The following is a 27,499-nucleotide window of genomic DNA, read 5'->3' on the forward strand; positions in this document are numbered from 1 at the left end:
TCTGTGCTGACAGCTCGGAGCCTGGCGCCTGCTTCGGATTCTGTGTCTCCCTCTCCCCCTGCCCCTCCCCTGCTCGTGCTCTGTCTCCCATCACTCTTTCTCAAAAATAAATAAATAACATGACAAATAAATAACCTTTTCTTTTTAGAACAGTTTTCGGTTTACAGAGAATTTGCAGTGATAGTCCGGGGACTTTCCATGTGTCCCCGAGTCAGGGCCCCCTCACGCTACCCTCTCCCGTTACCACAGCGCATCTCTCAAAACCCAGGAACCAAAGCCACTAGACTGCTGCCAACCAAACGCGAGGCGTTACTCAGATTTAGCTCATTTTCCCTTGATGCCCCTTTTCTGTTCCAGGACCCCACCCGGGGTGCCGCCCGGCCTCTGTCATGCCTTCTCAAGTCTCCGCTGGTCTGTGATCATTTCCCAAACTTGCCTTGGGTTTTGAGGACTTTGACCGCTTTGGGGCGTCCTGCGGAGAAACCCAAAGGCAGCCGGCGAAGTGCTTTTCTCAGCACATCCTCTCAGAGGGGGCGGTGTGGGGGGAGGGGGAGCACGTGCATCCACTTGACTGACCACGGATGGTGCCGCCCTGGTCACCTGGCAGACAGGGACGTGTGCTGACTGTCAGGCGTCTTCACTGTAAAGCGACCCCTCCCCCTTTCACTCTGCACAAGTCATGGAGCACAGCCCACATGGAGGGGAGGGGAGGGGAGGGGAGGGGAGGGAGAAGCATCCAGATACAGTTTTGAAGACTGTTCTGTCTCCTTCCCTATTTATTTATTTATTTATTTATTTACTTATTTGTATCCATATGCACTCAGGGACGTTTATGTTTACACTCCCATACAATGTTATTTATTTCATATAAATGTATATTATGGTCCCACACAACATTGAGATCCACCTGTATCAATGCCATCGAGAGAGAATAAAGCAGGGCCGCCTGGAGGGGCTCCGTCGGTTGAGCTTCCGACTTCGGCTCAGGTCATGATCTCATGGCTCGTGGGTTCGGGCCCTGCGTCGGGTTCTGTGCTGACGGCTCAGAGCCCGGAGCCTGCTTCTGATTCTGTGTCTCTCTCTCTCTCTCTCTCTCTCTCTCAAAAATAAATAAACATTTAAAAGAGAGAGAGAAAGAATAAAGCAGTGCTGCTGGAGAAGCAGGGGCTTCTGGCTCAAGCTGTGACTTTGGCTCCGTGGTCCTGGAGGGCTTCCGAGGAGGGGCACTTTGAGATGTGGTCCGTAGGAGCCAGGGGACCCAGCACATGAGTCGGGAGCAGGGACGCCCTCCCCTTGCAGAGGGGCTCTGAGGCTCCCAGGCTCCAAGCCGCCGACCCACAGGCATCCAGGACCGTGGAGGCTCTGCCTTCCTCCGGGCACCAAGCCCACGGTGGGCGGTTTCCACTGCCTGCTCCCGGCCTCCTGGGGGGCGGTTTGGAATTCAGCGCCAGAGGCCAAGTCCGGGCTCTTCCTGGGCCCCTTATCTCACCACGCCCAGCACTGTGCCTGGCACAGACCTGCGCCACATACATATTTGCTGCCACTCGCCCAGCTTCCCGAGCCCCGGCCGCCCTCCTTTCCCACCGCTGGGGCTGTGCCCAACTTGTGCCCTCCTCCCGACTCAGCTCTGTTGTCTCAAGGAGGTGGGAGGGGGGCGGGGGGAAGAGAGGCGTTGCCGGCACCAGACGTAGAGCCAGGGAGAGAGAAGTGACCCACCCAAGGTCACCGGGAGGGGGGGTGCCAGAGAGAGAAAGTGAGTCCTCCCAGACTGGCCGCCTCCAGACGTCTAGTATCAGAGTAACAATTGTAGCTACTATTTACTATCACGCCCATTCTCCAGTGAACTGGCTGCTCTTGTCCCCGGAACAGCTCTGCAGGCTCGCGGCACCTGCCAGCCTTCCCATCTCACGGCCATGGATGGACACTTCTCTTTGCCTGGGATGACTCCCTTGTCTTTCCCTTTATGCTTCCCCTAGGAGGCCCTCCCTACCTCCTCCCGTCTCCACCGATTCCTCGTTGTAGGGCAGAATTCTCAGATGGCTCCCAAGATTCCTGCTCCCCGCCCCCCCACCCCGGGGCACACACGCCTCCTCCCCAAGCTCACATAGGTGCTGCTGTGAAGGGGACACTGCACGTGGCGTTAGGATTCCAAATCAGACAACGTGAATGCACCTGGAGGGCGTTATGCTCCGTGAAATAAGTCAGGCAGAGCAAGACAGGTGATGGCACTCATATGTGGGCCCTAAAAAAAACAAAACAAAACAGAACAGAAACGGACTCATGAATACAGAGAAGAAACCGCTGGCTGCCAGGGGGCAGGGCGGCGGAGGGACGGGAGAAATAGACAAAAGGAATAAGAGGTACAAACAGATAAAAGTCACAAGGGTGAACGGGGCACCTGGGTGGCTCAGTCGGTTAAGCGTCTGACTTCAGCTCAGGTCATGATCTCATGGTTCATGGGTTTGAGCCCTGCATCAGGGTGCAGAGCCTGCTTGGGATTCTCTCCCTTCTCTGTGCCCCTCCCCCACTTGCTCTCTCTCTCTCTCTCCTTCAAAATAAACTTAAAAAAGAAAAAAGCTGGGGCGCCTGGGTGGCGCAGTCGGTTAAGCGTCCGACTTCAGCCAGGTCACGATCTCGCGGTCCGTGAGTTCGAGCCCCGCGTCGGGCTCTGGGCTGATGGCTCAGAGCCTGGAGCCTGTTTCCGATTCTGTGTCTCCCTCTCTCTCTGCACCTCCCCCGTTCGTGCTGTGTCTCTCTCTGTCCCAAAAATAAATAAACGTTGAAAAAAAAAATTTAAAAAAAAAAAAAAAAGAAAAAAGCTAGGGAGATGATCTTTGGTGGGCCTGGCCTAATCAGCCGACCCCATAAAACGGATGGAGAAAAGATTCAGAGCGTGAGGGGGAATTCAACAAGAGGGAGATGCTCCGTTCCTAGCTTTGAGGGAGGAGGGGACGCCACCCCAGGGAATGCAAGCAGCCTCCGAGAACTGAGAGTGGATTCTGCCCAACAAGCAGCAAGGAAATGAGACTCTCACAGTTTTCCCTGAGCAGAGAACCTAGTCATTGGTGCCGCAGCTTCCTTTTTAAAAAAATTTTTAAAAAGATTTATTTACTTTTGAGAGAGTCGGAGAGCGACCAGGTGAGGTGCAGAGAGAGAGGGAAACATAGAATTTAAAGCAGGCTCCAGGCTCTGAGCGGTCAGCACAGAGCCCAATGCAGGGCTCGAACCCACGAACCACAAGATCATGACCTGAGCCACCCAGGCGCCCCCTGGTGCCTCGGCTTCTGACTCACAGGCGCTAGGAGCTGATGGGGAGGGGGTTGGTTCTTCGAAACTGCTACGTTTGTGGTCATTTGCTACACAGCAGAGCCAACAAATGCGATCTGTTTTGTTTCCTTGATGGTACTCACTGTCTAAAGTCGGTCGGTTTCTTTAATTGTTTAATTGTTTCAAATACGTCCATCTGGCTGCAGTAGTTTGCCGGAGCGGCTGCAACAAAGCATCGCAAGCCAGGTGGCTGCAAACAACAGAAATGTATCCTCTCTCAGAGTTGCGGAGGTTACAAGTCCAAGAGGGAGCAAGGCTGAGCTCCCTCTGAAACCCTCAGGGAGATCCTTCCTCGCCTCTGCCTGGCTCCTGGCGGTTTGCCAGCCATCTGTGGCTTGTAGACTCGTCACTTTTGTACCCCACCTGCAGCTCCACGTGCCGGTGGCCTCACATGACCGTCTTCCCTCCGTGTTCTGGGGAGAAATCGTGGAGGAAACCGCCCGACTCCCTTATGACCTCCCCTTAACCAACTGCATCCTTGGTGATCCTGTTTGCAAATGTGGTCACTTTCCGAGGTACTGGGGGCTCAACCACGTGTTTTTTTGTTTTGTTTTGTTTTGTTTTTTGGTGGGGGGGCGCAATTTGATCCCCAGCGCCTGCCCTGTCCGCATGTGCGGTCTACCAGCGTGAAGATCTTGGCTGGGTATCACTGGCTTCCTAGAGCCTAGGGCATCGCCTGGCGCAAAGCAGGCGCTTAAGTTTGTTGTTCTTTGGTACATCGTCTGACGAACTATTTCTCGGCGACTCTCCACATCTTTTGGGTGAGGATAAGGCCACCATCCTCACTGTTTTCTCCTCATTTACTAATTCGTTTGGTTTACAAATTGGCCACCCACCACCCCTCGCTAGAATGTAAAGGTGCCCATGTGGCTCATCACTGGGTCCCCGGCACCCAGCACAGTGCCTGACACACAGTAGATACACAGCAAATAGCTGTTCGACCAATGACCTGAGGCTATAACTCACCCCACTGCCACTTTGCAGAGGGGGCAACTGAGGCTTAGAAAGGGGACGTGAGTTGCTCAAGGTCACTGTCACTGCCAAACTGGCGGCAGACCTTACTGTCACTTGCCCCCTACCTTCCAATCACCTTCCACCAGTGATGCTCCCCGTTGGCTGAGCCTGAGCAGAAGCCCACCTGGTCCGGTCAGAAGGGCTCACCTGGACAGAGAGGAGACAGGTGGACGGAGGGGAGGTAGCCAGCACACGCGATCGCCTTCTGTGGGAGAATCTGTCAGGAACCATACACCCGCAGGAGGAGTCCTCAGGCGTGGGGCTCCCACGTTCGCTCAGGTCTTTCACCCCACTGGCCGGAAGGGCGAGCTACACGCCCAGCAGCAGAGCCCGGGGGTCGGGGGGGGGGGGCCTGTTTCCCCACATCCTCAACCACTTCCTGTTTTCTGCCTGCCGAGTGGGATCTCCCCTCAGTGGTGGGCCATCGGGGCAACAGCGGGAGCCGCCCGCCCTGGATGCAGGCAATCAGGGCGCGTCGGCTATAAAACCACGGATAAAACTGGGGCGCCTGGGTGGCTCAGTCCGTGAAACGTCCGACTTCAGCTCAAGTCACGATCTCACAGTTTGTGAATTCAAGCCCCATGTTGGGCTCTGGGCTGACAGCTCGGAGCCTGGAGCCTGCTTCCTATTCTGTGTCTCCTTCTCTCTCTGCCCCTCCCCCACTCACACTCTGTCTCTGTCTCTCTCAAAAGTCAATAAACATTAAAAAAATTTTTTTCAAAACAAGAATAAAACCAAACTAAACTTTGGGTCCATGTTTCACTTATGTCATGCACCAGCAATGGTAAACAGTGTCTGGGATAGAGACCTCTCTGTGCAAAACATCTTTTATCGGTCTAAGTTCTGAACCTTTGCCGCTGATGTTCCCATGGAGTTTTAGATATGATATATATTAAATATATACGTACATGTATATAGATACAGAATACATATAGAAATATATATATACTACGTGTATATATTCATAGATATAATTAGCATGTTTTATTTTTTTTAATGTTTATTTATTTTTAAGCGAGAGAGAGAGACAGAGCTTGGGCAGGGGAGGGGCAGAGAGAGAGGGAGACACAGAACTCAAAGCAGGCTCCAGGCTCTGAGCGGTCAGCACAGAGCCCGACGTGGGGCTGGAACTCACAAACCGTGAGATCGTGACCTGAGCCGAAGTCAGAAGCTCAACCGACTGAGCCACCCAGGCGCCCTGCACATTTTATTTTTTTATTCCCTATCCTTTAATAAAGCGCTGTATTGCACGTGGAAGTTAATGCAGAGAATTCCAGTTTACAGCCGGCATCGATGCATGCAGACTCCACTACACGTGTTCATTTTGATAGTAAGTTCCTGAGGACCGGATAGTCCAAGGTCACTTCAGATGCAGTCCGCATCTGTGCAGCTATGTGGTCCTGCTATATTTAAAATGGCAGTCTGGGGGCGCTGGCGGGGGTGGGGGGGCTCAGTTGGTTAAGTGTCCAACTCTTGGTTTCGGCTCGGGATCCTCTCTCTCTCTCTCTCTCTCAAAATAAACAAACAAACAAACAAAAAACAATAATAAAGGCAAAGAACTAAAACCTGAATAACCAGGGATCTGACCTTCTCTGTCACCCTTGCATCTGGTATCTGCATATTCAGTTCCAAACCGAGAGGCAGAGCGCCGGCCGTGTGATGTAATATTTTTTATTGAAGTGCACCTTTGAGCCCATACCCTGACATAACGTGCTCGGCTTGAACCGACATCTCTAAAACTGCAACGTGTCCTTCTTTTCCATGTCTGATTGTTTTCAACTGAAAAAAATATATGTAGCAAGAAAAAAAAATGACAAATGATGGTTCCTAAAAACAGTTGTGTTGTATTTAAGAGAGACACGCCCAGCAGTCACGCTCCTTAGTGTCCCCTGGAATGAGTAAAAAAAGTTACATGCACCCAATCACCCCTACACGGATGTGTGCGGCAGCTGTATTCAATGTTGCCGTTGGCAAGAATCGGAGAGACGCTTCAGTAGGTGAAGGGGCAAACAGGGCCCCTCCGGACAACGGGATGTTATCCGGTGCTAAAAACAAATGAGCGATCAAGTCACAAAAAGGAGGAACCTTAAATGCACAGTTCCGAGGGGGAGAAGCCAAGCTGAAAAGGCTTCCTACATACAGGACGGGTCCAACTGTAGGTCGTTCTGGAAAAGGCAAAACTGGAGACAGTGAAAAGATCAGGGGAGGGCGGGGGGCGGGGGGAGCACAGAGGGCTTTTAGGGCAGTGAAATTACTCGGTGTTGTACTGTAATGTACGTATCAGGACGTGTGTCCAAACCCTACGACGTCCAACCCTAAGAACAAACCCTGAACTGTAGACTTCCCATGATTATGACCAGTCAACGAAGGCCATCAACTGTGACAAATGTACCCCCTGGTGGGGGATTTGCTAATGGGGGGGGGGTGCATGAGTGGAGGCAGGAGGGCGACGGGAAGTCTCTGTATCTTCCTCTCATTTTGCTGTGAACCTAAAACGGCTCTAAAAACTAAAGTCGAGGGGCGCCTGGGTGGCGCAGTCGGTTAAGCGTCCGACTTCAGCCAGGTCACGATCTCGCGGTCCGTGAGTTCGAGCCCCGCGTCGGGCTCTGGGCTGATGGCTCAGAGCCTGGAGCCTGTTTCCAATTCTGTGTCTCCCTCTCTCTCTGCCCCTCCCCCGTTCATGCTCTGTCTCTCTCTGTCCCAAAAATAAATAAACGTTGAAAAAAAAAATTAAAAAAAAAAAAAGGAATTAAAAACCCCACAAATCAAGAAAACGAAGCTGATGGTTATTCTGTGATTATTGCTGAAAATAGGTGTGCTGTGTACAGGAGGAGGGGAAGCTCAACTGAGCTGGGCGTCCACTCTGCCGAGTTCACTGGGGCCTCGCTGGGACACGTGCTCCGCCAGAGCACGGGCTTTGTTCGATTCCCTTATCGAGATATTGTTCTCATACCACACATTTCATCTACTGAGAGAGAGAGCAGGAGAGGGGCAAAGAGAGAGGGAGACACAGAATCTGAAGCAGGCTCCAGGCTCTGAGCCGTCAGCACAGAGCCCGACGCGGGGCTCGAACTCACGGACCGCGAGATCGTGACCCGAGCTGAAGTCGGAGGCTTAACCGACTGAGCCACCCAGGTGCCCCAATGTTTATTTATTTTTGAGAGAGAGAAAGATAGTGTGAGCAGGGGAGGGGCAGAGAGAGAGGGACACACAGAATCCGAAACAGGCTTCAGGCTCTGAGCTGTCAGCGCAGAGCCCAACGGGGGGCTTGAACTCGTGAACTGCGAGATCATGACCCGAGCTGAAGTCGGACGCTTAACCTACCGAGCCACCCAGGCACCCCTATTTTGTTTTCTTTTAAAGTAGGCTCCATGCCCGACGTGAGGCTCGAACTCTCCACCCTGAGATCAAGAGTAGCACGCTCTACGCGGACTGAGCCAGCCAGGCGCTGCTGTCTTTTAAAAAAAAATTTTAAACGTTTATTTATTATTGAGAGACAGAGCGTGAACAGGGGAGGGTCAGAGAGAGGGAGACACAGAATTCGAAGCAGCTCCAGGCTCTGAGCTGTCAGCACAGAGCCCGACGTGGGGCTCGAACTCACGGACGGCGAGATCATGACCTGAGCCGAAGTCGGACGCTCAACCGACTGAGCCACCCAGGCGCCCCTGTCTTAATTGGAATCCCAGATAGGACGGGCCTCTGCTCAGAGGCCTCCTTCTCCCCAACCCGTTGTCCCATCAGGACTTTTCAGAATCACCTCTGGGCCCCACTCTGTCACCTCCATGAGAACAGATAACACCTTGTTTCATGATTGCTTACATCCGTGTCCAGGCCACTTTCTAGACTCCTCCCCCGCGGGCCCCCCCCCCCCCCCGGGACAGAACCCATCTGCTGGGTTTTGCTCCAGCTCAGTCCCCGGGAAACGCGTGTTGAATTTGAGTGGAAACAAGAACTCAGCAACCTTGACGTGCATCGGTCCCTAGCTCCTGGCCTGCAAACATCTGTACACCCCAGAGCGGCCGGGGGAGGGGGTGGGGGTGACAGGTGGAGTCCAACTGTGCCGTTGACCCCGAGCGAGCGGGACACAGAGCAAGAGATTTAATCTCTGTGAGAGTCTCCCTTCCCTCAACTATAAAACGGAGCTAATAATAGGGCCTACCTTTCCCGACTGCTGTGAGGATTAGCACAGGGGCTGGTAATACACAGAGTTCAGTAAATGCTGCTATAATTATCGTTAATCACGCGGGATTTACGAAGCCATTACAAGTGCACCCCGGCCATCCGTCAGTCTCATTCCACACACATTTCCTGAGGACAGGGCGAGAGAATCCAGCGGGCTCCAGGGGACCGTAAGTGCAACTCTGGTGTCGGGTGCGACAGGGCGGGGCGGCAGATAAGATGCAAATTCCAACTCCAGAAGGGCTCAGAGGCCAGGCTGGGGAGCTTGGACTCGATCCCAAGGGTAATAGGGAGCCATGGGAGGCTAATGAGAAGGAGAGGGACAGTCTCTGGGTATCAGATGTGTTTGGGGTGGTGGGTGAGACCTCCAGAGAGGAGAGACAGGAGGCCAGGAGGAAGGTGGTCCATATATGGTCCACATAAGTGAGGGACCTTGGCCTGAAGCCCCGTAGACATGGAGAAAGCAATGATTTTTAACCCATGGTCTCTAGACTTCTAGAGAGATCCAGCAGGGTCAGTAATCCTGGATGCTGTCTGCCAAATTGTGCCTCCGTTCTTCCAATAGTAAAAGAAGAAGCAAGGCAAAAATAATTTTGATGTTTTATTTCATTTAATTTAGTGTCTCTTTGTTACTGGAGTCACTTGATACAGTTGATTCTCCGTATTCGTGCCGGTTATGGTCTATAAAGTGAATGCTGAGTTAGTGAATATGGAACCATTGCCCCCCGGGGTGGGGATACGGGATTAGGTTCCTGGGAGCCCAAGTCATAGTATTTTCGTTAACGGATCAACACGCAAGCTTGTTTTACGTGTGTTCTGTGTAAAGACACCTCACTTCCGATACATTGTTGATTCGCTAACATTTAAATCCCAGCCACCAGCCCAGGGAACTCGTGCCCCCGAACGAAGCTTACCTAACACAGATATTTCTCTGAAAGGCACATCACAGCCTCCTCGAGCTCAGGAGCACCAGACAGCACTACAGCGTTGTGTTTGGGGACCAGTTTAAACCGCAAAATCAGCCACGAAAGGCACCAGACTGCGGACAATGTGGCACTAACCAGGCTGCAGAAAGGACACTTGTTAACGGGGCGAGAGGTGAGGCAAGAAGGCAGAGGGTCTCCGTGCACCGCCACAGCTGGAAACGTGGGTGTCAGTGGCTCAGATCTTTCGCAGCCCCGCACACGCCCATCAGAGTGCCGGCACTTGATATGAGGGCTACAGAAAATTTTGAGGGAGTAGGCGAGTTTGCAAACACGAAATCCACGATTGGCGCAATCGACCGTACATCCCATCCCAAACATTATCAGGTCATCATGCAATTAATATGAAAACCATCAGGGAGATCGTTTACATTCTCTTTTTGGTGCTAAGTCTTTGAAATCCAAGGTCAGTTTGACACTCACAGGAGTTCTCAGTTTGGACCAGCCACGTTTCAAGTGCTTAAGAGCCACACGTGGCTGGTGGCTTCTGTGTTGGGCAGTGCAAGTCTCTGTGTCTTTCTTCAGATTCTCAAAGGGGCCTGTGAACTCAAAAAAATAACAACAAAAGGTCAATGCCAGATACAACCGCCTTGGAGAGCATGTGGCAGGACCAGAGAAAGTGGGCCCTTGAGCACAAGGCAACGTGTCTGCAAATATTTTTTGCAACCCTGCTTGAAAGAGCACAATATTGGAGGAAAGGTAGTGTCCCTCATCTGAAGAATGGGTCCATCAACGAGAGCGTGTTCATACACTAGACTATGCAACATCTTTGCAAGGGAAAGAGCTTGAGCTCCAAGTACGGGGGGCAGATGAAACTCACAAACAAAAGCAAGCTGCAGAAGGTCACAGAGTGATACTATTTATGCAACATTTAACAACATGCAAGGAGACCGGCTACAGCAGTTATACGTGTATACATATGTAGCAAATGCATTTTTAAGTTTTATTTATTTATTTACTGTGAGAGCGAGGGAGCGACAGGGAGGAGCGAGGGAGGAGCAGAGAGAGGGAGAGAGGGAATCCCAAGCAGGCTCGGCATTGTTAGCAAGGAGCCTGACCTCATGAACTGCAAGACCATGACCTGAGCAGACACCGAGAGTCGGTCACTTAACCAAATGAGCCACCCAGGCGCCCACAAATGCAGTTTGAAATGAATAACAGGGCACCTAGGACGACTGGGTGGCTCACTCGGTTACAGTGTCCGACTTTGGCTCCGGGCACGATCTTGCGGTCCATGAGTTCGAGCCCTGAGTCAGGCTCTGTGCTGACAGCTCGGAGCCTGGAGCCTGCTTCGGATTCTGTGTCTCCTTCTCTCTCTGTCCCTCCCCTGCTCGTGCTCTGTCTCTCAAAAATAAATAAATGTAAAAAAAAAAAATAATAACAGGGCACCCGAGTGACTCAATCTGCTGAGCATCCGACTCTTGATTTCGGCTTAGGTCATGGTCTCATGATTAATGGGTTCAAGCCCGATATCAGGCTCTGTACTGACGGTGCGGAGCCTGCTTGGGATTCTTTCTCCCTCTCTCTCTCTCTCTCTCTCTGCCTCTCTCTCTCAAAATAAATAAATAAAAACTTAATATATATATATAATATATATATGATATATACTCTATATAATAGATAATGATATATATAATACATAATATAATTATACACATGGTCATGTATATTACATAGATTATTATATACGATATATGACACATTTAAAATATAGCATGTCAAGTGTTTCTTTAACAATAATGCTCTGGGTAGAATGTGCAATTACTCCCATTTCATTAGGAGGACGCTGAGGTACGGGGGCATTTGGACGCTTGTCGAGGAGTACTCACTCAGCCAGGAGGGACTGAGCCGGGAGGACAGTCACCGGAGGAGCCCTTGGGGAATGGCAGACAGGAGACACAGGAAAGGGCAGGCGGGAGGCCTAGAGGCCAGCTTTGATGAGGGGCGTGTGCCCCGCGGGGCCAGGACTGGAGCCTCCCCCACCCACACCTGCCTCCTCCGGGTCACTCCGGGTGACCCTGTGGGGTGGCGTTGCTAAATGGGGAAGTGCAAAGCTCCCCGGATCATCAGTGAGCCTGTCAGGGGGCTGGGGAGAGCCAGAGCCCTGCACCAGCGTCCCCTCTCACCCCCCTCCCAGGAGACCCAGGAGGAACAGCTGCAGAGTCCCCTCGGCCCCCTGCGTGCACACATCCGGCCCCGAGTCCGGTCCTAGTGGGCAGTGGAGAAGCTCAGCTCTGCTGGGACACCAGGGCTCTGGCTCACTCAAGCTACCTGGGCAGGGAGCGGAGAGCGGCCTGGAGTCCTCAGAGCCGCACGGAGTCCTGGCCCAGGCTCTGTTCTGCTGGCCAATGGCTCCGCTGCTCCTGGCCTCAGTTTCCCCACCAGTACATTGGAAAGCATCACTGTACCCGTCCAGGGCTTGTAGGGAGGACTCCACAATCTTGAATTTAAAAAAAAAAAAAAAAGGCCAGAGCCTGGCATTTGGCACCTGATAAGCATTGAATAGTCACCACTGTATTTATTCATTTCAGCTTTGGTTTTTGAATAGGTAACATACGCTGTGGGGGAAAAAAAATCCACAGGATGAAAGGCACGGCAATGACAAGTTCCCCCAACGCTGTGTGTTGACACTGATTACCGACCCAACGGCAGCAGGAATAGGGGACTTGTTTGGACAAACAGGGGGAAAGGGAATAAGATTGCCTCTGAGCTGGTTTTAAGGAATTATTGCTAATGCTATTAGAGGCAATGATAATAGCATCGCGCTTGACCTGGAAGTGATCCTTGCTTTCATAGAGATGTCAACCCCAGTGTTGCAAGAATTTCTTATGACACTTGAGGTGTATTTGGCGACTCTTAGCTCTTTAGGAGGAAAAATGTCCAGCATAACCAGAACTAAAGAGTGAAAGAAATGCCTTTATTCTCGCTGAGCCACGCACCCAAGTCCCCTTCCTGTCTCGGCATTCCCCCCACCCCCCCCCACTCCAACCCTCCATGCATTCTTGGATTTTCTCTCGCTGGACTATTTGAAAGCAAACACCAGCAGCATACCCCTGAACCCAGAAAGATATCCCTAGGCTGTAATTTACTTTAAAATACTTCATTCCCCCCAAAAGAAAAGAGAGTGCTGAAGAAAGTGAACATGTAAAGTCTGGTCAGGGTGGCATTCTTTTGACGTTTCTGCATGTTTGCAAATTGTCACAACCAACGCCCGCCCCCCCAAAAATAAATCAAAGAGGGAAGAGTTCTCTCTCTGCCTCTCTCTCTGCCAGCACCCGCCCCCCTCCCCCTCCCGGGTTCCCAGGGGCAACGTCGCAGCCAGTTTCTCAGGATCCTTCCAGAGTCTGGGTAACGTTGTTGCTGTGTCTTTATTAATAGCAGGGCTGTAGTAGTAGTGAAACCGAGTTGGGCACACAACAGGGCTGTGAGTCACTCGGACCTGGCTCAGGTCCCACGATCTCCTCCTCCCCCTGTGACCTTGTGTAAGGTGATCCCAGCTCAGAACCTCAGTTTCCTGCTCTGAAAACTGGGGCTAAATGTCCATCCTTTTTTGGATGGCTGGGAGGATCCAGGGTAAAGCCCCACCCCACGCCCTGCACGGAGCCAGGCTCAGAGCAGATGCTGAGGCCAGCAAAGAAGTCCTTTTGCCCGGTGCATCTCTTGGCTATTAGAGCCCCTGGGTCTGAGGGAGGAGGGGCTGGGGGTCTGAATTCCTGGGTCTGAGGGAGGAGGGGCTGGGGGCAGGACTCCTGGGTCTGAGGGAGGAGGGGCTGGGGGCCTGGAGTCCTGGGTCTGAGGGAGGAGGGGGCTGGGGGCAGGACTCCAGGGTCTGAGGGAGGAGGGGGCTGGGGCCTGGACTCCAGGGTCTGAGGGAGGAGAGGCTGGGGGGCAGGACTCCTGGGTCTGAGGGAGGAGGGGCTGGGTTCTGGACAACCTGGTCTGAGGGAGGAGGGTCTGGGGTCTGGATTCCTGGGTCTGAGGGAGGAGGGGCTGGGGGCCTGGACTCCTGGGTTTGAGGAAGGAGGGTCTGGGTGCCTGGACTTCTGGGTCTGAGGGAGGAGGGGGTTGGGGGGCCTGGACTCCTGGGTCTGAGGGAGGAGGGTCTGGAGTCTGGACTCCTGGTCTGAGGGAGGAGGGCCTGGGGGCCTGGACTCCTGGGTCTGAAGGAGGAGGGACTGGGGGCCTAGACTCCTGGTCTGAGGGAGGAGGGACTGGGGGCCTGGACTCCTGGTCTGAGGGAGGAGGGACTGGGGGCCTGGACTCCTGGTCTGAGGGAGGAGGAGGCTGAGGGTCTGAACTCCTCCTGGTCTGAGGGAGGAGGGGGCTGGGGACTCAATATTAAAGAACGGGACTTTGGGAATGGTCTCCCTGGTTCCTGGAGGCCAGACCCCCATCCCATGGAGGAAGACAGAATGCACGGAGCTCTGGATATCCCATCCCAAGTAAGGTATGTGAAGGGGCCTGTCTCCCCTTTTCCCACTGCCCTCAGGCCTGGCCCTTGGGGGTTCACAATACGTTTTGTCCCCTCTGTCCTGGGACCAGAGCCCAGAGTCCAAGCTGGTCTAAGTTTGGAAGGGGGAGGGAGGGGGGCAGCGGGTCAGAGGGGGTGAGGGAGGGGTGTGGGGGGGACAGGATGTCTCTGAGCTGTCACACACACCCCTGTCCCGGGCTCAGAGAAAGGGAGGGACAAAGGCTCTGAGAGAGAGAGTCAGGAACAAAGGCAGGAGGAGTGAGACAGAGAGACACTCGGGAGAGCAGGCCAGAGTGAGGCCGAGCGGGAGAACAGAAAAGTAGAGACAGGGAAGAACGGGGGGCCACGGAGTGTGGACTATCCTGAATGACAGACAGTGGGGACAACAGTGGGGACGAGAGAAGGGGCAGGGAGACCCACCCTGAGGCCTGAGAGCCGGGACAGGGAGGGAGGAGAGAGAGACTGAGAAAGATAATCACACAGAAGCAACGATACTGCGAGGTCAGAGAGGGCAAGGAGGTTTGAGAGGGAGAGAGAGGCCAGCAGGATAATACAGACGGACACACAGAGACCAGGGCCGACAAGGAGGCAAAAGTCGGGCGGAGGATGTCACAGAAATCCTGACCAGGCAGGGGGAGATCGAGACAGGCCCTTTGACACGGGCTCTAGATCTCAGCTCTGCTGGGCCTGTAGGGCCGGTGGGGCTCTGTGGACCCAGACAGGAGGTGCTTGCTCAGGGCCGGCTGACACCAGGGGACCCTGACATGGAGCTAAGGGACCCCGAGAGCCATGAGGATGGGGACCCAGAGGTGAGAGCCGGGAGACGAGGGAAAGGCAGACAGAGATGCAGAAAAACAGAGTCGGAGATAGACACGCGGAGGGACAGTGAGCAGACACACAGAGAGCAATGGAAGAGACCAGGAAACAGAAACATCAGAGACCCAGAATGACGCAAACCCAAGGAGACACAGCAAGACCGAGGCTGCCAGGGAAATAGGCTCAGAAAGAAAGAACAAAGCACTGGATGAGGAGGATGGAGAGAGAATCGGGTGGGGTGGGGGTTGTGTCAGCTGAGGGCGCAGTCCCAACCTGGGCGGGGGGCTCCTGGTGGGTTCCCACTGATGGAGGTGGGCAGGGTCTCCGAGACAATCACCCTTAACCCCGCTAGGACACAAAAACAGGTGGCCCTAAGGCCAGTGAGTCATTATGACTCATCCTCCTCCCCGGGGACAATGACCCGATAACCCTGGCACCCCACATCAGCCCTGGGCTGGGCCTCCAATTTCCCCCACTGCTCTCAGTGGGCCCCAGACTCACCCCCTCCCCACTTCTACTCCTCTCCTACAGGAGGACACAGCGACGGCCCTCCAACGGCTCGTGGAGCTGACAGCCACCAGGGTGACCCCACTGAGAAATCTGCGTGTTCAGTACCGCCTCATCCGAAAGCTTGGCTCTGGCTCCTATGGTCGCGTACTCCTTGCCCGGCCTCGCCAAGGAGGTGAGTTGGACCACCAAAGGGCAGACCCTAGAACTTCCCCATAATAGGGTTCTCAGAAGCCACTGAGACAAGGAGCATCCTCAGGAGATGATGGGAGCCCTTCATCTGGATGGGGGTTCTCAGAAAGTTAAGAGCTCTTTGGTCCTCCAATAAACAGAGCTCATCCAAAGAAGGTAAGAGACTTTCCTGAGGCCACGCAGCAAGGCAGGAAGGCAGCTTGGATTGGAACTCAAGTCACCACGTCCCCTACTTTATTCGAGACAAAACTGAGGCTCAGAGAGGGTAAGGCCATTGTGCAAGGCCACACAGAGCAGGAAGAGTCCTCAGGGAAGGTCACCTTCAACCCCTACTTCATACAAGGACAAACTGGAAGCACAGAGAGGTCAGACACTGCCACTCTTGTTTTTGCACATGAAACATCTGAGGCTCAGAGAGGTTAGGCAGTTTGCCTAAGGCCCCACAGCAAAGATCAGGGCTCCCTGAGTTCCCTTCTGCACCCATTTCCCCGGCAGGTCCTGCTGTGGCCCTGAAGCTCCTGCGTCGAGACATGGTCCTGAGAACCACCTTTCTGAGAGAGTTCTGTGTGGGCCGCTGCGTCTCATCACACCCAGGCTTACTCCAGACCCTAGCAGGACCCCTGCAGACCCCCCGACACTTTGCCTTTGCCCAGGAGTATGCACCATATGGAGACCTCAGCGGGATGCTGCAGGAACGGGTGAGGCAGGTTGGGGACAAAGGTCGGGACTGCTTATCCCATGTACAACTCTGTCCCTAACCCACTCCTATCACCAATCCTGACACCCAAACCCGTCTTCAAGCTCGCTCTGTCCTAAGCCCCCAGACAGCCTCCTTATTTCTAATTGTCAGTGCAATCCCATGCCTAACTCTAACCTTAAGCCACCCAACCACTCAACACAAGTTTGCACGGGCAGGGTGTTGGATTTGGGGTTGGGGATGAAGTTAGGGGTGGGATTTTAATTGGCACTGGGGTTGGGAGTGTGGGAGTGGGTGAAGTTGGGTGGGTTGAGTTTATGTTTGATTATAGAATGGTAATGGGTGTGAAAAGTATTGATGGGGTTGCAGAGTGAGACAGGGATGGGTAAGGATATGTATACAGACTGAGTTGGAGATGGGCTGTACTGAGGTTTCCTCTGGTGAGGAGACCAGGTCAGGACTGAATCCATGAGATTCTGGGGGCACATGAGTTTGAAGATTAGAGTGAGACCATCTTTAAGAATAGATTTTGGGGGCGCCTGGGTGGCGCAGTCGGTTAAGCGTCCGACTTCAGCCAGGTCACGATCTCGCGGTCCGTGAGTTCGAGCCCCGCGTCGGGCTCTGGGCTGATGGCTCAGAGCCTGGAGCCTGTTTCCGATTCTGTGTCTCCCTCTCTCTCTGCCCCTCCCCCGTTCATGCTCTGTCTCTCTCTGTCCCAAAAATAAATAAACGTTGAAAAAAAAAAATTAAAAAAAAAAAAAAAAAGAATAGATTTTGGATTTGAGATAGGGTTGGAGATAAACAGATGGAAAAAGAGAAGGGAGGGAGACAGATGAATGGATGGATGGATGGGTGGATGGATGGATGGTTGGAAAGATGCATGGATGAAAAGATGGGTGGGTGGAAAGATCGGTGGGTGGGAGGATGGATGGATTGAAGGATGGATGGGTGGATGGATGGACGGACAGACGGACGGATGGATGGATGGGTGGGTGGGTGGATGGGTGGATGGATGGATTGAAGGATGGATGGGTGGATGGATGGATGGATGGATGGACGGATGGATGGATGGGTGGGTGGGTGGATGGATTGAAGGATGGATGGGTGGATGGATGGACAGACGGATGGATGGATGGATGGACGGACGGACGGATGGATGGATGGATGGATGGGTGGGTGGGTGGATGGACTGAAGGATGGATGGATGGATGGATGGATGGGTGGATGGACTGAAGGATGGATGGATGGATGGATGGATGGATGGATGGATGGACGGATGGATGGGTGGATGGATGGATGGACGGACGGATGGACGGATGGATGGGTGGGTGGGTGGGTGGATGGATTGAAGGATGGATGGGTGGATGGATGGACAGACGGATGGATGGATGGACAGACGGATGGATGGATGGGTGGATGGGTGGATGGTAGATACATGGAAGGAAGCAAGGAAGAATGGATGGATTTTGGTTATTAAATATTTGTTTTTTTGTTTTTTTATAAAGTTCATACCTGGTTAGTGAATTATTTCTTTTTTTTGTTTTTAATTTTTTTAACGTTTATTCAGTTTTGAGAGACAGAGAGAGACAGAGCACGAGTGGGGGAGGGGCAGAGAGAGAGGGAGACCCAGAATCCGAAGCAGGCTCCAGGCTCTGAGCTGTCAGCACAGAGCCCGACGCGGGGCTCGAACTCACGAGCTGCGAGATCATGACCCGAGCCGAAGTCTGACGCTCAACCGACTGAGCCACCCATGCGCCCCGGTTATTAAATATTTGAATAAATCACTGGATTGCTGACTTGCTGGTGGAAAGGATGTTAAGCAGAAACCCTGCTGTGTAGATTGTTGACTGAATGAGAGGTTGGATGGATGGATTGCTGACTAGCTGCCCGGCTAGCTTGATAGATAGATTTCTCAATTGACTGATGAAATAAACTGACTTTAGATTGGGGTCTGAGTTAGATACAGGATCTAAATTAGTAGGGACTAAGATTAGGATAAAATATGAGATTTGGGTTCCCATTGGAGATCTGGGTGGTAGGGCTAGAGGAGATAAGAAATGTAAGGAGTGGGTCTGAGTATCAGGGTTAGGAGAAACCTTGGTGGAAGCTAAAAGAGCTTCTGGTTCAGTCTGGGGTTCCAGTGATGACATACGTGGGGGTTAGAGTGCAGGGCGGCTGCAGATTGCGGCTGAGGATAATCTGGAGAAGGTGTTAGGGGTGCGGTGGAGACACTAGAGGTAGCCACTGGTCTGAGGTTCTGAATTCTTGAACCCCAAGAAACAAAATAAAGAAGGAGCCTGACTTTCATCTCTCCTTGACCCCAGGGCCTCCCAGAGCTGCTGGTGAAGAGGGTGGTGGCCCAGCTCGCCGGAGCCCTGGACTTCCTCCATGGCCGGGGGCTGGTCCATGCGGATGTCAAGCCAGACAACGTGCTGGTCTTTGACCCTGTCTGCAGCCGTGTGGCCCTAGGTGACCTAGGTCTGACCCGGCCCGAGGGCAGTCCAACCCCTGCCCCACCAGGGCCACTGCCCTCCGCCCCACCCGAGCTCTGCCTCTTGCTGCCACCTGACACCCTGCCCCTGCGCCCAGCGGTGGACTCCTGGGGTCTGGGGGTGCTTCTCTTCTGCGCTGCCACTGCCTGTTTCCCTTGGGATGTGGCACTGGCCCCTGACCCCGAGTTCGAGGCCTTTGCTGGCTGGCTGACCACCAGGCCCCAGCCGCCTCAACCACCCCCCCCTTGGGACCAGTTTGCTCCCCCAGCTCTGGCATTGCTCCAGGGCCTTCTAGACCTGGATCCTGAGACTAGGAGCCCCCCGCTGGTTGTCTTGGACTTCTTGGGGGATGACTGGGGGTTAGAGAGGAACAGAGAGGGGTCTGGGGGCTTGGGGGACATGTCTGGTGAAGATGGGGAGGAGGAGGAAGAGGGGGGAGCAAGCCTGGAAGAGGGGACAGAGGAGGAAGAGGAGGAGGAGGAGGAGGAGCAGGAGGGCAAAGGTGGCAGGAGGATGGAGACAGATGGGGGAGCTCCCTGACCAGGTGACTGAGACAGGTGGCCACAGCCTGGGCCAGAGGCCCCTCCCGCAGCCTCCCTCCCCCAACCCTGGCCACCTGGATGGAGACAGCTGCTCCCGGGAGGACAGGGATGGAACATACTGCATCTCACCCTGCTGAGGGCTGGACCGGGGCGCACAATTTCCCTCTCAGCTGAGGCCCCGGGAGCCCAAGACCCAGCCCCTCCTCCCTCAGACCCGGGAGTCTAGGCCCCCAGCCCCTCTTCCTTCTGTCCCGAATGTGTCTTCTTGAAGGAAGGCACTGTTTCCGCAGACGTATTTCCGCAGTGCAGGGACATGCTGAATCCTCATCATGGACTTCTGATGGGGTCACTCATCCCCACCAAGACCCGGTTGACGCTCACTGTCCCTGTCACTAAATCTGGGCTTTCAGGATCTGACTGAAACCTGATGATGGACACCTCATCTCCTTCTCCCATTTCCCGGGGCTCTGGGTGACATATTAGGGAAGTCACTCATTCTTTCTGGACCTAAACACACACACACACACACACACTTCCAGCAGCTACTTCTTGCGTCCTCCCCAAGAATGCCGCTGTCCGCAGCTCAGTGCCTCCAAGAAGTGGACCTCTCCCCAGGCCCTCTCCAGCCTCGGGAACTTTTATCCGGGTGACCTGTGTCTCCCATCTTTTTCGGCCTCACCTCCTGTGCTGTCCAGGCTGGACTTGTTTTTGTTTTTGTTTTCTGTTTCGACATCCTTTCTGCTCCCACATGGCGAGTGCCCTGCGCCGGCTCCCTACGAGCACAGAGCACCAAGGTGTGTGACTGTCCCAGGCGTGTGGACCTCAGAGCCGTCCATGTGGAGGGCCACAGCTGCTTTGGAAGACCGTGCATTCACCTGGGCCAGTCTGGGAGCCGTGTGCCCCACGACACACACGCAGGCACACGTACCCCTTGCTTATGATGCTTCACACCTGCAGGGCAGGGGCTGAGTGCATCTGGCCCCGGCACCCGGCAGAGTCAGGAATGGGAACTGCTCCCTCCATGGGAATCTGTCCCTCGTGCCTTCTAGACTTAAGCACGTGGGTCCACCAAGCACAGTGTGGTGTCCTGGATCGGACCCGGGGACAGCGTAAGGTTGTTGGCGGAAGCGTCTGAGTGATGATTTCTTTGTTTGGACAAATGTGGGGTCGTTGGCTGTGTCAGATATCAACCTGGTGGGGAGTGGGGGACGGCCCGGCAGTTCTCAGCACCATCTTTCAGGCTGTTCTGGAAATCTAAAGTTATTCTGAAATAAAGGTTTATTAAAAAAAAAAAAAAATGAAGTGAGTCCACGGTGGTCCTCTTGCTGCAAACCTGGCAAGGAGATGTGACATCCCAGGCCCCCGGCCCCTCCTCCCTCAGACCCTGGAGATTCTGCCTACCCCCTCCCTCCAACTTTAAAGTCTTCGGATTCAGAACGCAGACCTCCCCTCCCCTCCCCTCCCTTCCCAGTTGCTCCACCACCTGCTTCCCCTCTGCCCCAAGTCTGAGATCATCTCTCACTGCATCGTTCTGGAATCTCGTTGTCTCATCCTTTCCCCAAACAGGACCCCAGTGTCTCATCCCCTGGACACCCCTCACCAAACACTTGTGTCTGACCTGTCAATGGGGCATTGATGGGGCAGCTGGGTGGGGTCAAGGCAGGGGCAAGCAAGAGAAATGATGTCATCCTCTACAGTGGCCCGGACTCCTGGGTCTGAGGGAGGGGGCACTGGGGTCCTAGAGTCCTGGGTCTGAGGGAGGAGGATCTGCGGGAGGAGGGGCTGGGGGCCTGAGCTTCTGGGTCTGAGGGAGGAGGGGCTGGTGGCCTGGACTCCTGGATCTGAGGGAGGAGGCAAATGGGAGCCCGGACTCCTGGGTCTGAGGGAGGAGGCGCTGGGGGCCTGGGCTCCCGGGTCTGAGGGAGGAGGGGCTGGAGCCTGGACTCCCAGGTCTGAGGGAGGAGGGGGCTGGGGGCCTGGGTCTGGGACACATTTCTGACAGCAGCCAGTTCTAGGAGTCAACACACGATGTCGCTCTGGCCCCAGTGGGGTAGAAGGGGCGGGACCAGGGGCGGGGCCTACGACCCCCTAGGTGGGGGCGGGGTCTGCTCCCGGGCAGGCCTCTGCTGGCATGGGATCTAGTGCTGGGCACTGACCACAGCAGGCAGCGAAGGGTCGGGCAAGCTTTGGAGAAGGTGAGGCTTGGAGGCCGGAGCCCAGGTCAGGAGGAGGCAAGGGTTAAGCCGCGTGAGGTGGGCAGCACCTGATAGTGAAGCCGGGCAGTTGGCCACAGTCCTAGGTCCCTCAGAGGGCCGGGGCTGAACTTTGAGGCCGTAGGGTGGTTGAGTGTTAGGGAAAGAGAGTCTGGGAGTCAAAAGATGTGTGAGTCATATAAGGTTCAGGAGAGGGGTGGGCTGGTGGTCCAGACTCCCGGTCTGAGAGAGGAGGGAGCTGGGGGGGGGGTGGGTGGTTGGTCTGGACTCCTGGGTCTGAGGGAGGAGGTGCTGGAGGGACTGGAGTCCTGGGTCTGAGCGGGAAGGAGGGTGGTGGCCTGGAGTCCTGGGTCTGAGGGAGGCGAGGAGAGGGAGCCTGGAGTCCTGAATCTGAGGGAGGAGGTGCTGGGGGCCAGGACTCCTGGTCTGAGGGAGGAGGGACTGGGGGCCAGGACTCCTGGGTCTGAGAGAGGAGGACTAAGGTCAGAGCTGGACCCCAGGCGTCTCAAGGACTTGGGGACTTCTCCCAAGTGCTTGCTCCCATCCAGGTCCCAGCGTCCCCACGGCCCTGGCGTGCGCAGCCGCCCTCCCCAGCCCCTGGAGGCAGAGAACACCTGTTTGCTCTTAGGCGAAAGAGGCTACTCATCCACCCCCAGGGCCCAAGTCTGTTTGCTTTGGAAACAAGGTGGGGGGTGTCTCGAGTTATCTGGTTCATCTTTCACCCTTGGGCCATTGGGTGGCGCAGGGATGTGGGGGCAGGGGCGAGAGATATCTGTGACCTTAGGCTTGACCTCACCCCAACCCGCAACTGGTCTCCCCACTCCTCAGATGCGGCTAATGAAGAGAGAGACTGAGTCACAGTGGGAAGTGCCAATGAGCCCCTAGCCCCAGGAGTCTAGACCCCCCCCCCAGCCCCCTCCTCCCTCAGGCCCAGGAGGCCAGACTCACAGCCCCTCGTCCCTTGGGCCCCAGGTCTAGCAGGACCTCGGCCCTGGGTCACTGTCTCTACTCTGCCCTGCAGAGATGCCCGGCAAACAGTCAGATGAGGAACAGGTGGAGACGGGGGCTGCGGAGAACTTGGCCGAGGAGGACCTAGGGGGCCTCACGGCAGAGGAGCTCCGGCAGGGCCAGGAGGCAGCCCTGGAGCTAGAGGACATGATGGCGCTAAGTGCCCAGACCCTGGTCCGAGCCGAGGTGGACGAGCTTTACCAGCAAGTGCGTCCCCTGGGCCAGGGCCGCTTCGGCCGGGTCCTGCTGGTCACCCATCGCCAGAAAGGTACCAGGGCCTGGAGACAGATACTGGAGGGGCAGAGGGTGGCGGACTGGGCCCCGGCAGAAGCTAGCCGAGGCCGGGGAGTCCGTAAACATGAACCAAGCGTTGCCTCTGCCCCTTCCGGGCTGTGTGTTCTTGGGAAGTTCCCTACCCTCTCTGAGCCTCGGCCTCCTCCTTCGGAAATGCGGGTGATGATTCCTTCTCTGGAAGGACTGTGTTTTTCTCTGAGCGTATGTCGATGGCTCGAGTTGCCGGTAAGAAAGGGGAACAAGACAGAGTCCCTCCCTCTGGCGCTCACATGTGGCCAGCTTAGCGGTCGCCATGGGGATGATGCGGACTCATGCCGTCTGCCAGGTACTTAGCAAGGCTGGTGCACAGTGGGCCTGCAGGGCACACTGCCCCCACCCCCCGTCTGTTACCTTTCTGCCAGTGTGAACACATCCTCTGTCCTTCCCCTGAAACAGGGACAGTATGGACGGACTCGGAGTCGGTGTCAATTCGGGCTTCCAAGGCCACCTTGGGGGCTCTGCCCTGTCCTGGGTGGTTGCTGCCCGGAAGCCAGAGATGAATCTGAGTCAGCCCTGCCTTCAAGGAGGAGCTCCAGGATGGACAGGGACAGAGACAGTACTGGCGTGCTTGGGCGGCCCAGACAAGGCCCCACGGACTAGGGCGGCTGAAAACATAGGGATTTGTTTGCTCACACCTGTGGGGGCCGGAAGGCCGAGACCCTGGTGTGGGCAGACTCAGTCTCCTCCGAGGCCTCTCTCCTTGGCTTGCACACGGCCGTCTTCTCCCAGTGTCCTCACATGTGCGTGTCTGTGTCCAGCTTCCTCCTTTTAGAGGGACGCCAGTCGCGGTGGACTGTGACCTCATTTTACCTCTTCAAGACCCTATCTCCAAATACAGTTATGTTCTGTGAAACTGGGAGTGAGGACCCCGACGTCAGGATTTGGGGAGGGGTGGTGCACGGTTCAGCCCATGACGGAGAGACAGGCAGACAGAGATGCAGACGTGAGTCGTCGCAGAACGTCGAGGCACCGGCAGTAATGGGGACACGGGGGGCGGGCACTGCTTCATTAGACCTTCTGGGTGCTCGCCCCACGCTGGGAGGCAGTGGGGGCATCAAGGTAGAGACACAGAGCCCCTGAGGGCTCACAGCGCAGAGCGAGCGCAGAGGGACGGGTGCCATCAAAATAGAAGGTGGCATGTGCCATGGTGGCGGGAATCCAGGGTACTTGCAGACGGTCAGAAAAGGCGCCGCTGCATCCGGCTGGGGGGTGGGAAGAGAACAGTCAGCGTTTTAGGTGAGGAGGTGACCTCTCTCCATCACGCACGGTCTCCTGATGCAGGAGGTTGGGCCCTCACGGCTGCTGGGGAATCAAAAAATGGAAGTCACCAGAGTTCCTGGCTTCGGGGAACTTCGTTCCAGGAGATGGCTTGCATGGGTGACAACCTCCTTAGGATTCCTCCTTGATCAGATCGATTCCCCAGTGCAGGACGTCTTTTCTCCCACTGCCTTCGACGTGGCTTTTGTGCCCGGGGTTTTGTTGGGATGAGGGGCTTTGCAAACTAGGTCACGTGAGGTTCTGAGTTCGGTCTACGGGGCTCCCTTCTGTCCGCTCTGAGACAGCGGGGCAGAAACTCACCGAATGCCTGCATTATTACGGTCATTACCGCTGGCAGTGTTTTCGTGGCCATCTGGGGTGGGCAGGGTAGGGAGGCAGGGATTGGAAGACACGGCGACGGCATGTGGGGACGAGTCTGGGCTGAGGGGCCGGCAAGGTGACCCTGGGCTCTCACACTCCTTCCACACCTGTCTCTGCTGCCCCCAGGCACTACCCTGGCCCTGAAGGAACTCCCAAAGGCCTCCACGTCTCTCCGCAGCTTCCTGTATGAGTTCTGCGTGGGCCTCTCGCTGGGCACACATTCGGCCATAGTAGCGGCCTACGGCATCGGCATCGAGTCCGCCACCTCCTACAGCTTCCTGACGGAGCCTGTCCTGTGTGGGGACCTCATCACCTTCATCCAGCCCAAGGTGGGTAGGTAGACCCCAAGCAGGCCTCCGAGGGTGTCCCTCTGGGGCTCAGGAGTGCGCTCACCGAATTGGGCTTCACCCAGCCTCCCTGTAGCCCCCGAGGCCCCTCACGGGGCCTCCCTGGAGGAGAGAAAACCGACACTATCCCCCACTGAGATTCACCGGCCCTCATGGACTCACCCCAGGCCTCACTGGGTTTCACTGAGCCTCATGGGGGTCACAGGAGCCCTCACGGGGTCACACTAGGCCCCCCTGGGCCCATTGGGGTCACACGCTAGGCCTCACCATGGCAGACTTCTCTGAGGTCGTGCATTCTCCGGGGCGTCCCTGGGGCGGGGCGGGGCGGGGGGCCCTGACGCCGGTCCCCCGCAGGTGGGCCTCCCGCAGCCGGCCGTACAGCGCTGCGCGGCTCAGCTGGCCTCAGCCCTGGAGCACATCCACTCCCGCGGCCTGGTGTACCGGGACGTCAAGCCCGAGAACGTGCTGGTGTGCGACCCCGCCTGCCAGCGGGTCAAACTGACCGACTTCGGCCACACGCGGCCCCGCGGGACCCTGCTGCGCCTGACCGGGCCGCCCATCCCTTACACGGCCCCCGAGCTCTGCTGCCCCCCGCCCCTCCCCGAGGGCCTGCCCATCCAGCCTGCTCTGGACGCCTGGGCGCTGGGGGTTCTGCTCTTCTGCCTCCTCACCGGCTACTTCCCCTGGGACCAGCCCCTGGCCGAGGCCGACCCCTTCTACGACGACTTCCTCATCTGGCAGGCGTCCGGCCAGCCCCAGGACCGTCCGCAGCCCTGGTTCGGCCTGACGCCGGTGGCGGACAGTCTCCTGTGGGGGCTGCTGGATCCTCGCCCCCGCAAGAGGAGCCCCGTGGGCTCCGTCCGGGACTACCTGGGGCGTCCCTGGAGGCAGCGGGAGGGGGAGGCTGAGGAGGTGGACGAGGGGGACGGACAGGAGGACGGAGAGTGAGCTGGGCACAGCCTGAGCCCACCTTCCTGCAGAGACTCTGGAAGGGAGCCGGGTGGGCTGCACATCCTGAGGTCTCCTCCGCCTTCACGGGGTGGCTTGTGGCTTCCCTCTCACCTCTTTGCCCCTCTCGGCCTTCCTTTCCTCCCGCGTGGGCATTCCGTGTCCCTCGCGTGGCCTGGGGGGCCTCCGTGTCACCGTTGCCATCTGCCCCGGGGCCTTGGCAAATGCCATTGCCTTTGCCTGTGGTCTCGTGGCTCATTTCCTCACCTCCCGCTCCTCAGTGAAGCCCCCCACCCCCCACCGGGCAGCCGCATGTCTTGACTCTCTGCCCCCCTTCCCTCTGTGACATACACGTGGGTCTGTGTCCTGCTGGGGGACGGGGGTCCAGCCTGTCCTGGGGGGTCCCCCACGTAGCTGTCCTGGTCCATAGCAAGGGGCCGGGGAATGCGTGTACAATAAACGAGCCCGTCTGGTTTGTGTCCCTGTCTTCCTGCCCCGTCTTTCTCTCCTCCCAGGCTGGGCTTCACTTACTCCCGCTGCCTTGTTCTTCTGCCTGCACGCCAGGCTGTCGCCCTCTTGATAATGTGTCCTCTCTTCTCTCACCCAACTTCATCTGGCACCTAGGTCTCCATGATGCTGTTGGTCTGTCACCTTGGGAGACAGAAGGGCAATGCACATGCTGGACCGTGTTGTCAGGAAGAGAGAGAGAGAGAGAGGGAGGGAGAGATGGAAAGAATGGCAGAAAACGGTCCCGTGTGGCCGTGCTGCGTGCCAGAGGCCAGCCGCACGCATGTCTGTGAGTGAGCCTGCTTCTGCAAGGACCTGTGTGTGAGCAGAGGCACTGAGCGTCAGAGCCATCCGTGGATAGGAGCCTGAGCTGGCCTGGAGCGTGGCCGTGAGCGTCGGAGCCCGTGGGGGGTAGGGGGGCGGAGACGGTGAGGGCATGACTGTGTCTCTGTGGATGATGTGATCGTGTTGCGTGTGTCGGAGCGTCTGAGCCTGTGTGTGAGGGGACTGGGTGGAAGTGTGCACGCACCTTGCTCCGTGCGTGTGGACGTCGGGCCTGTTTGTGTGTCCGTGAGACCTTGAGTATGTGTGTGTGCAGCAGGAGGAAAGTCACCCAGGCGCCGCTGCCAGTCACCAGCCGGGCCCCTCTCTCCTTCACACCTTCCCCCCTCCACCCAGGCCCCTTCTTGGCAGCTGCCCTGTTTGCAAACACTCTGTCTTCCTCTCCTCGCCCTCTTTGGCCACCAGCCCAGAGCAAGGCTACAACTCAGAGCTGGATCGTGTGTCACTCTCTCCCAGGCCCTCACCACCCCCTCCAGTGCCCCTGCTGTGGCCTCAAGGCGCTACATGGGCAGGGGGTGGGGTTTGGGGTGACCCCCAAAGCCCTTCATTCTAGGTTCAATCCAGAGGACTAGGGACATGGCCCCTGTCCCAGGCAACCCAGGTGAGCTTACTGGAGTAGGCGACCACTGGAGAGAACCAGACAGGGAGGTAGATAAGTGGCGGTGGGGGGGGGGGGGGCATGATCAGGACCTCCTGCCATCTTATCCGTGAATCTGAAATAGCCTGAGCCATCATGCCAAGAATGTGTCCCAAAGAAGCTGGAGGTGGCTGGGGCAGGGTGGAGCCGGGTAAGAAGGGAGTGGAGATAGGAGGGGCAGGCAGCCCCCCCCCCCCCACCAACCGGGCATGGCAGAGGGTGTTAATTGGTGGCAGCAGCTGAGGATTAACTGGGAGTGATAATCACCCAGTCGGGGGCCCCAGGGCAGGGGAGGAGGACCAAGAT

General features: G+C 56.1%; 2 protein-coding genes and 1 long non-coding RNA gene across 7 annotated transcripts; 2 read left to right on the forward strand and 1 right to left on the reverse strand.

Moving 5' to 3' along the window:
- Positions 1–442: 442 nt before the first annotated feature.
- Positions 443–4,668, reverse strand: LOC123578547. Its single transcript, XR_006702400.1, has 3 exons — positions 4,407–4,668; positions 2,105–2,242; positions 443–600 (listed from the first exon to the last, which is right to left on the reverse strand). It is a non-coding gene; the product is annotated as an uncharacterized LOC123578547 (long non-coding RNA).
- A 1,705-nt stretch (positions 4,669–6,373) lies between these two features.
- SBK3 (SH3 domain binding kinase family member 3) lies at positions 6,374–20,518 on the forward strand. The gene is made up of 5 exons (XM_045441330.1): positions 6,374–6,383; positions 8,599–8,690; positions 15,322–15,472; positions 15,985–16,187; positions 18,511–20,518. Exons 1-5 carry the CDS (start codon positions 6,374–6,376, stop codon positions 19,216–19,218), a joined length of 1,164 nt encoding a protein of 387 aa, XP_045297286.1. The 3' UTR covers positions 19,219–20,518.
- An 805-nt stretch (positions 20,519–21,323) lies between these two features.
- On the forward strand, positions 21,324–26,186 carry SBK2 (SH3 domain binding kinase family member 2). Of its 5 annotated transcripts, none has more exons than XM_045441428.1 (5): positions 21,324–21,415; positions 21,982–22,118; positions 22,455–22,709; positions 24,539–24,741; positions 25,114–26,186. In XM_045441428.1, the coding sequence occupies exons 3-5, from the start codon at positions 22,457–22,459 to the stop codon at positions 25,705–25,707; spliced, it is 1,050 nt and encodes a 349-aa protein (XP_045297384.1). In that variant the 5' UTR covers positions 21,324–21,415; positions 21,982–22,118; positions 22,455–22,456; the 3' UTR covers positions 25,708–26,186. The 5 variants fall into 5 exon arrangements, with proteins under 5 accessions (XP_045297384.1, XP_045297385.1, XP_045297386.1 ...); XM_045441430.1 differs by having other exon boundaries at positions 21,347–21,415; positions 21,965–22,118; XM_045441429.1 differs by lacking the exon at positions 21,982–22,118 and having other exon boundaries at positions 21,329–21,415.
- Positions 26,187–27,499: the final 1,313 nt, after the last annotated feature.

This window comes from Leopardus geoffroyi, chromosome E2, assembly GCF_018350155.1.
Source record: "Leopardus geoffroyi isolate Oge1 chromosome E2, O.geoffroyi_Oge1_pat1.0, whole genome shotgun sequence".
In the NCBI taxonomy this organism is placed as follows: domain Eukaryota; kingdom Metazoa; phylum Chordata; class Mammalia; order Carnivora; family Felidae; genus Leopardus; species Leopardus geoffroyi.

What these genes read in the sequence shown, in the direction of transcription:
- SBK3 (XM_045441330.1), top strand. An exon ending in TGCCCGGCCTCGCCAAGGAG is followed by an intron (nt 15,473 to 15,984) that starts GTGAGTTGGACC and finishes TTTCCCCGGCAG; the next exon opens with GTCCTGCTGTGGCCCTGAAG. An exon ending in GCGGGATGCTGCAGGAACGG is followed by an intron (nt 16,188 to 18,510) that starts GTGAGGCAGGTT and finishes CCTTGACCCCAG; the next exon opens with GGCCTCCCAGAGCTGCTGGT.
- SBK2 (XM_045441428.1), top strand. Translation starts at nt 22,457, where the DNA reads ATGCCCGGCAAACAGTCAGATGAGGAACAGGTGGAGACGGGGGCTGCG. An exon ending in GGTCACCCATCGCCAGAAAG is followed by an intron (nt 22,710 to 24,538) that starts GTACCAGGGCCT and finishes TGCTGCCCCCAG; the next exon opens with GCACTACCCTGGCCCTGAAG. An exon ending in TCACCTTCATCCAGCCCAAG is followed by an intron (nt 24,742 to 25,113) that starts GTGGGTAGGTAG and finishes GGTCCCCCGCAG; the next exon opens with GTGGGCCTCCCGCAGCCGGC.